The sequence below is a fragment of the Vanessa cardui genome, chromosome 23, assembly GCF_905220365.1.
Source record: "Vanessa cardui chromosome 23, ilVanCard2.1, whole genome shotgun sequence".
NCBI lineage: Eukaryota > Metazoa > Arthropoda > Insecta > Lepidoptera > Nymphalidae > Vanessa > Vanessa cardui.
Window position 1 is genome coordinate 9,151,119 of NC_061145.1, and position 7,911 is coordinate 9,159,029.

The following is a 7,911-nucleotide window of genomic DNA, read 5'->3' on the forward strand; positions in this document are numbered from 1 at the left end:
GTACAATGTTACTTTACAAGTAACTGTGCTTTGCGATTTCAACCCCTTAAATTAAGACTATTTTCGTGACAACCGTGAGTCTTGTCATACTATACATTGAACGTTATCATGAAACACTTGGAATACGTAATAGTTCTTCAACGAGGAGATAGCTCGTGTGACCTTGACAAGCGTCCCTAATATACGTCTAACAATATCTAAGAATAGCACAGATAACGCATTAAGTGGCCTATTTGCTCAGGAGGGTACATAAACACTGTTTCGAAAGCTTCGTTTTGGCTCCAATATTCCAAGTAATATTTGTAACTAATCTTTTTCATTTGTGTGAAAACTTACTTGTACACTATTGGGCTCATTACGGGATTTAATCTGAGGTCTGGAGGGCAAGAAAGGGCCGCTAAATATTTTCCGAATAATTTAATCTCTGTTTTTTGGTGTATGAATAATAAACGCCATTTTGTGTCTATATATTATACTAAATGTGTTTATTCAGTGGAATTAGGATTTTTGTTTTGAAAATTTCTATTTAATGCTCTCTTGTGTGGTTATCAACAGTCCTTCCTTAAATCTGGCTCAATATCTAAAAAACATTGTAACTTATCAATATGTATGCAAATATATATACGTATAGTCCAAATTACAATTTTACTAATGGTAGAATAGATAACTAAACAATAACAGCCCTGATAATAAACGTAGTTAAGAGGTATTAACTTTACAAATAAAATGATATATTGTTTCTTTCTGTCATAATTGTTTATACATTCAAAAGAAGAAAACAAAAACATTGTGTAACTAAAAACACGCTAAACCATTTAAAGATACTTGTTTTTTTTTAAACTATAAAGATTTTTAGATTAAAAAGTTATATAGTTACTTAGAAAAATTAAATCGAAATCGAAATTTCGATTTGATTCAAGTAGGCTTTTACATTGTATGTTTTCAAGAAAGAATTGATGAATCGTCACAGTTAAAAATATTTTTGGTATTTTATTATAGAAACAAATACCTTGTCCCAAGAAGGATTTATTTACGGATATGGAAATAAGCGTATCCTTCAAACTGATCAATATTACTGTCAATATACATAATTATAACTTGTTGTTGCAATACCTTTCCGACCCTACCTCATTATGAATTTCATTGTTCGTGTTCCAGGAGGTATTTGCGTAGCGGCACCGATGTACATCGGCGAAATAACTGAGACCTCCATCCGAGGTGCTCTGGGTGCGTTTTTCCAGCTGTTCTTGACAGTGGGCATCCTGTTCACATTCGTCGTCGGCGGCTGGACTCATTGGAGGACTCTCTCCATCATTTCCGCTGTCTTCCCGATATTGCTGGTCGCTGTTTTTTGGTATGTTACCGAGATAGTTACTGATTTGTTGTGATTATTTTATATAAATGTATACCATATTTGGATTAAACGATTGCTAGAAAAATAGCATTCCTAACTACCTAATAAACCCAACTAATATTTTGAATTAATTATTAATTTGAAATTTCATTAACCTAACTAGCCATCCCTAAAATTACAATAAGGGTTTAAATGAGACTGTTAAATAACACACAAAAGAAAAATTCATGTCTTATTCCAGAAGTTCTCAGTTTTTCTCTGCTATCATGTTAACAAATGCTTATTGGTAAAAAACATATGTTTATTGGCTTTAAAAACTTTTGCCTAGTTTCTAAGATCTATGCGTACAAAAAGCGGGAAGCGACTTCTTTGTTTATTATTCAGAGACTAAGCATTCAAACAATAAGCATTTATCCATTATTTATCTTAATACATACTCTATTCCAGGTGGATGCCGGAAACCCCACAGTACCTGTTAGGTCAGAACAGAAGACGCGATGCAGAGAAAGCCTTGAGGTGGCTCCGAGGACCTGACGCTGACCTCTCCGCGGAACTTGAGGATATGCAGAAAGACGTGAGTGACTTTAAATTAGTAAAACTTTAAGTAGAAACTTCTTGGAGAATCGTAAATGTTCCAACAAAATTGGTAAAATTATTACTACAAGACTGCCCAAAAAATTAGAGTTCTTGTTTACAGAGTTGATGTGTGTATCTAAGTTTCTTTATTTTATCATTACTTTCAATGTCTGTAAAGATTTAGAAGGCCTCGTTAGAATACTTACACCATTCCAAGTTACTTAAGTTATTGATTTATTTATTTATTCATGGCACTTGTGTTAGACTAAATAAAAGATTTTATCAGTGTGAGTTTTTAAACAAAAATACTAAATTACGCGAATGTTAAATATATATATATATATAATTTTAGCACAAGAAAGACGCCTACAAAAGCTCCTAAGTTATCTTAAAGATACTTATTGAAAAACTTAAAGAGACTTAATAACGTAGAAATTAAAGATTTTTAACAATTTGAGACAATAAAATGATCTATTCTTGTTACCAGGTGGATAATTCAGCCCGTCAGAAGGCGGGTATGGTCAGCATGATTACCAACCGCGCCCCCCTCATGGCGCTCATCTGCTCGCTGGGTCTGATGTTCTTCCAACAGTTCAGCGGCATCAACGCCGTCATCTTCTACACCAACAACATCTTCCAGTCAGCCGGCTCCAACATCCCGCCCGCCATCGCCACCATCATCGTGGGAGTGGTGCAGACCATCGCCACCTACATATCCTCACTCCTCATCGAGAAGGCCGGCAGACGCATCCTGCTCCTCCAGAGTTGCATCATTATGGGCATATGTTTGATAGTTCTCGGTACGTACTTCAAGTTGCAGGAGAGCGGTGCGAGGGTCGCTCCCGTCGGCTGGCTGCCGCTGGTATGCCTGGTGCTCTTCATCATTTCCTTCTCGCTCGGCTTCGGACCCATACCCTGGATGATGATGTCGGAGCTGTTCGCCGTCGAGTTCAGGGGGACGGCGTCCGGTATCACCGTGATCATGAACTGGTGCCTCGTCTTCATAGTGACGCTGTGCTTCCCCCTGATGAAGGACGCGATCGGTATCTACAGCTGCTTCTGGTTCTTCAGCGGTTTCATGATCATATGCGTTTTCTTCGTTTTCTTCTTGATCCCCGAGACGAAGGGGAAGACTGTGTCTCAGATCCAAACCATCCTCGGCGGGTCGAGGTCTTAACAGACTCGATGGTAATGTGTCGAATACTCAGTGTTTCGTTTATGGAATTTCGTCAATTAAGCTTTAGTTATAAGACTAATAATTTAAATAGATGTGTTCATATCATTTCACGCGCAATTTTATCGTTTTATGACATTATAATGTATGTGTGATTCGGATTCTAGTAGACATTGCTCGATATAATTTGTGATTAACTGTAAACATCCGGCCTTTATTATAAACGTCGCTTAGCGGTGACGACAAACACTGTCTGTCTCTTTCTGTCATCATTGATTTGACGTTCGTTAGAAGAAGACAGCACTGTTTATTTAGACATCCCCTAAACGACATTTATATACAAGGTCATTGATTTTTTTAGCAATTTTTTTATTATTGTTAAGTGAAAACGTGCCAAATATTTATTGTAGGCGTCGATTTTTTTTTTAATTTATTCGTGACGTATTTGAATGTGATGTGCAATAAATTTAGTAATTTAGGTAATCGCTTTTAATTTGAATTAGATACTTTTTTTATAAATATTTAAAATTTGCGTACTTTGTTATATTTGTGACAATAAAATGTTATTAATAATTTAAATCGGTTGTTATATTGTTAAAGTTTAACTAAATGTTAAATAAAAATGATTAATTATAATAATATATAATTGTTTTATTACCCCTTCCATATTAAATGTCATTTTCATAATAAACAATGTTATTATCTTATCATGGCATACGCGACTGACCCATTTTTTTTAATTTCGAAAAACGTCTTTTAATACCTCATTTGACGACCTCCATGGTCAAGTAGTGTATACACCGGTTTTTAATGGGCACGCCACTCTGAGGTCCCGGATTCGATTTCCGGCCGAGTCGATGTAGAAAAAGCTCATTATAAAATTCTATGTTGTCTTGGGTCTGTGTGTTTGCGGTACCGTCGGTACTTCTGATTTTCCATAACACAAGTACAAGCTACTTACATTGGGATCAGAGTAATGTATGTGATGTTGTCTAATATTTATTATTATTATTTATTTATTTTATCAGTTTTCGTTATTTGAAATTTATTTTTTTGTTTTGACCTTTATCCTCTGGGCAAACAAACAGCATTCCTTGATTGGATTTTAACCTGAATTGAGACATTGGCAATATCTATTGCTTATAGTTACCTGTTACAATAACTAAGTTCACTAGCTGCTTCTTACCGTCCAAAATAAAAAAATCTTATTATTTTATAATTTGTTTTATTGAAATACGAAATATTTGAGAAATAATCTTCGATATAAATGTCAAAAATCAAAATTGTTGTACGTTTAAATTTCTGATATCAAAAAACCATGAACACATTTATACGATTGTTACGATGCTATTTAGGGGCTGTTGTCACTGACGACGATATGGACGGGCTCTCCTTACAAATGATCCTCTTTTCCATATCGTCAACTCTCGTCGCCAGCTCTATTATCTGTCTCTCAATAGCCTTCACGTCGCTCCTGAAACCGGTAACGGTAGCATCCAGTTCAGTTAGATACTGTATTTTATTGCTGAGCTCATCATACTTCTGGGATATGTACAGCCTCGCGTTGCCGGAGTCACTGACTTCCTTCTCGATCTTTTGCAGTATCTCGCATTTCAGTTCGTCGAATTTCGATTCAATCCCTGGACCGAGCACGTGGGCCCCTTTTATGATCTCCTCAGTTTTTAACTTCGAGGGCAATATCGGGCACGCCATTTTATGCTCGCGGTTCGATCACTTTGAATAGCCTAAGGTTTTCGTATCTTGTGTGCATTTTCTGTTAATTTAGCCGAATTATTTTGTATTAGCGAATTTTGCCTGATTATAATAATAGTTCAACTGACATTGGCGAAATTTGTCTTTGTTACTTTTTTTTTTCGGCCAGTATTTCAGTTACAGAAAAATTGCCAAGAAGTTTGAATATAATTGTAGTATTTAAATATATTGATATTAATATTTAACCTTGGCACATTTTAGTTTTATATTATTTAAGGATGGCGGATGATAGGATTTTTTACTTATTATTGATATAATCTAAACAGATTTCGTTGTCTTAAATTTTCGCGATTATTACACATTTAAATAAAACTAATTATAACGGATGAATCGCGTATATTAATTATTTTTAAACATCCCGACGTTTCGAGCACTTTGCAGTGTTCGTGGTCACGGGTAGACTAAGATGACATTTGTCTATTTGAAGAACAAAGGAAATATTATTAACAACTACCGCCAACGATTTCTCAATTGATGTCTTGAGTAACGTTCCGGTTGCACGCAGAAGGCACTAACTGTATCTTTAGGTCTTGCAGTCTGTTGGATTTGGGATTTTAAATTTTTAATAAGTGGATCCCAGGTGTTAGAAAGTCTCCAACCATCTTCTCTATTGAAGTTCGGATGTTTTTGATTTTCAATAGCCTCGCGTATCATTCTAGGAATGAATCTGTGTTCTCTAGCGAGGATCTGTGGTTTATCAAATCGGATAAAATGGTTAGGTTTATCCAGAGCATGTTCACAGACTGCAGACTTTGAAGAACGCCTATTTTTGACATCTCCTATATGTTCCTTGACCCTGGTACCGATGCTTCTCTTTGTTTGGCCTATGTAAGATAAACCACACTCACATTCGAGTTTATATACTCCTGCAGTTTGTAAAGGGATATTACTCTTGATAGGTCTCAAGAACTGGCTCACTTTCTTATGAGGCTTGTAAACGGTTTTAATCGAAGCTCGCTTCAAGATGTTGCCAATCCTGTCTGTAACTCCTTTCACATATGGTAGAAATGCAGGTTGTCGCTCAACTGTGGGTGGCTTAGTACGGCTTCTGCGATGCTGGCGAGGCACGGGCAGCTTGTTCTGGTGGAGTGCAAGCTTGACCTGACGTAGCTCGTCCTCTAGGTGTTCAGCATCGCAGAGATGGTGGGCTCTCTGAAACAAAGATTTGCCAACGGTAGCTAACTGACTAGGGTGGTGGTGCGAGTCACCATTGAGGTATTTGTTGGTGTGTGTGGGTTTCCTATAAACTGTGTGACTTAATGTATTATCAGGATTCTTGATAATAAGGATATCAAGGAAAGCTAAAGAATTATTTGCCTCTAATTCCATAGTAAATTGAATGTTTTTATTTATAGAATTAAGATGTACTAAAAATGCAGATGTCAGATCACTAGGTAATATTGTGAAAGTGTCATCTACGTACCGTTTATAAAACCTAGGTGTTATTGGTCCGGAGCGAAGAGCCCTCTCCTCCAGGTCTTCCATGAATAAATCGGCGACCACGGGGGATACTGGAGAACCCATGGCTACCCCGTCAACTTGTACATAGAATTCATCATTCCACAATAAATAACCTGATGTGAGGCAGTGATGTAACAGCTCTGCATATTCAATAGGCATGTTGTGTGTCTGTAGCTTCCTCTTAACAATTTCGATGCAGTCTTGTATGGGTAAGCATGTAAACAATGACTGGACATCAAAACGAACCATTTTCTCGTTGTTGGTTAATTTAAGGTCTTTGATTTCACCAACAAACTGGTAAGAATCCTTGACATACGCCGCAGTGTGTCCTCGGAGGGGTGATAATATCCTTGCTATGTGTTGAGCCAATCTATATGTTGGTGTATCGATTTGGCTTACAATAGGACGCAGCGGAGCACCAGTTTTATGTATCTTAGGTAACCCATACAGTTTTGGCGGCTTTGCACATGTAGGCACGAGTGATTTTTTGTCCAGATTTAATTTCTCTTGATGTTTTGATATTAACGCGGATGTCTTTTTAAGAATATTATTTGTAGGATCTTTATTTACTTTTTTATAAGTTTTAACATCCGATAGAATCGCGGAAATTTTCTGGTTATAATCACACGTATCCATCACAACGGTCGCGTTTCCCTTATCTGCTCGGAGGACTGTAATGTCTTTATTGTTGCGTAGGTTCTTCAGAGCAATAGATTCATCACGAGTAAGGTTTCTTTTCGGTGGCCGGCTTCGACGTAAAACACCCGTGACCACGAACACTGCAAAGTGCTCGAAACGTCGGGATGTTTAAAAATAATTAATATACGCGATTCATCCGTTATAATTAGTTTTATTTAAACAGATTTCGGAAACTTCATACTCACGATTAAATACTTCTTTTTCTTATTACTAAAAAGGAACGATATATCATTACTGATTCTATAAATGGTGAAAAGCAGTAAATAATGATTTTTTTGCCGGTTCTTCTCGATAGAATCTACTTTTCGAACCGGTGGTAGCTTCACTTAATATAGTTCGTAAAATGACGATTCAAAAGTGCTTGCAAAAGCCTACTTGAATAAAGTATAATTTGAATTACTTGATTTATAAATTAACAATTATCACGGAAATTAAATTGTTTTATTTTAAATTAACTTGTTTCCGCAAGTTAAAATATGAGTAAACAGAAATGAACATTACGTTATACATTGTATAAAATCAATAAATTAGTGTAAATGGAGCATTACAGTAATGTCGATACATAAATGACAAAACCATACGAGAACTAGGTAATTAAATAAAAGTATTGTACATAATAAAGTGATAATACTTGGCAAGATAAAAGGATACTATTATTTATTCATGCATAAAATTTATTTATTTCCTAATAACAACTTATATCTAACATTACAGTAACCAAATGCGTTAGTTAAGTTGACTACTAAAACATTATTGTAATAATTCCTAAGTTTACATTTAATTTAACAATATATATCAATTAATAAAATCCAATAACTAATTCAAATTAATATCAAATCAAATGTATTGATTGGAAATTAATTAAAACATTTTC

The 7,911-nt window shown here is 35.7% G+C and overlaps 2 protein-coding genes across 2 annotated transcripts in view; one reads left to right on the forward strand and one right to left on the reverse strand.

Annotated features, from left to right (window-relative positions):
• LOC124539747 (facilitated trehalose transporter Tret1-like) overlaps positions 1-3,667 on the forward strand; it is a 31,704-nt gene extending 28,037 nt beyond the window's left edge. Inside the window, exons 5-7 of the mRNA XM_047117092.1 lie at positions 1,159-1,354; positions 1,802-1,928; positions 2,418-3,667. Of these exons, the coding sequence (XP_046973048.1) occupies positions 1,159-1,354; positions 1,802-1,928; positions 2,418-3,107 (1,013 nt within the window). The 3' untranslated portion in view covers positions 3,108-3,667. The remainder of the gene's footprint in view (positions 1-1,158; positions 1,355-1,801; positions 1,929-2,417) is intronic.
• A 731-nt stretch (positions 3,668-4,398) lies between these two features.
• Positions 4,399-4,928, reverse strand: LOC124539918. Its single transcript, XM_047117296.1, has one exon. It carries the CDS (start codon positions 4,815-4,817, stop codon positions 4,452-4,454), a length of 366 nt encoding a protein of 121 aa, XP_046973252.1. The 5' UTR covers positions 4,818-4,928; the 3' UTR covers positions 4,399-4,451.
• Positions 4,929-7,911: the final 2,983 nt, after the last annotated feature.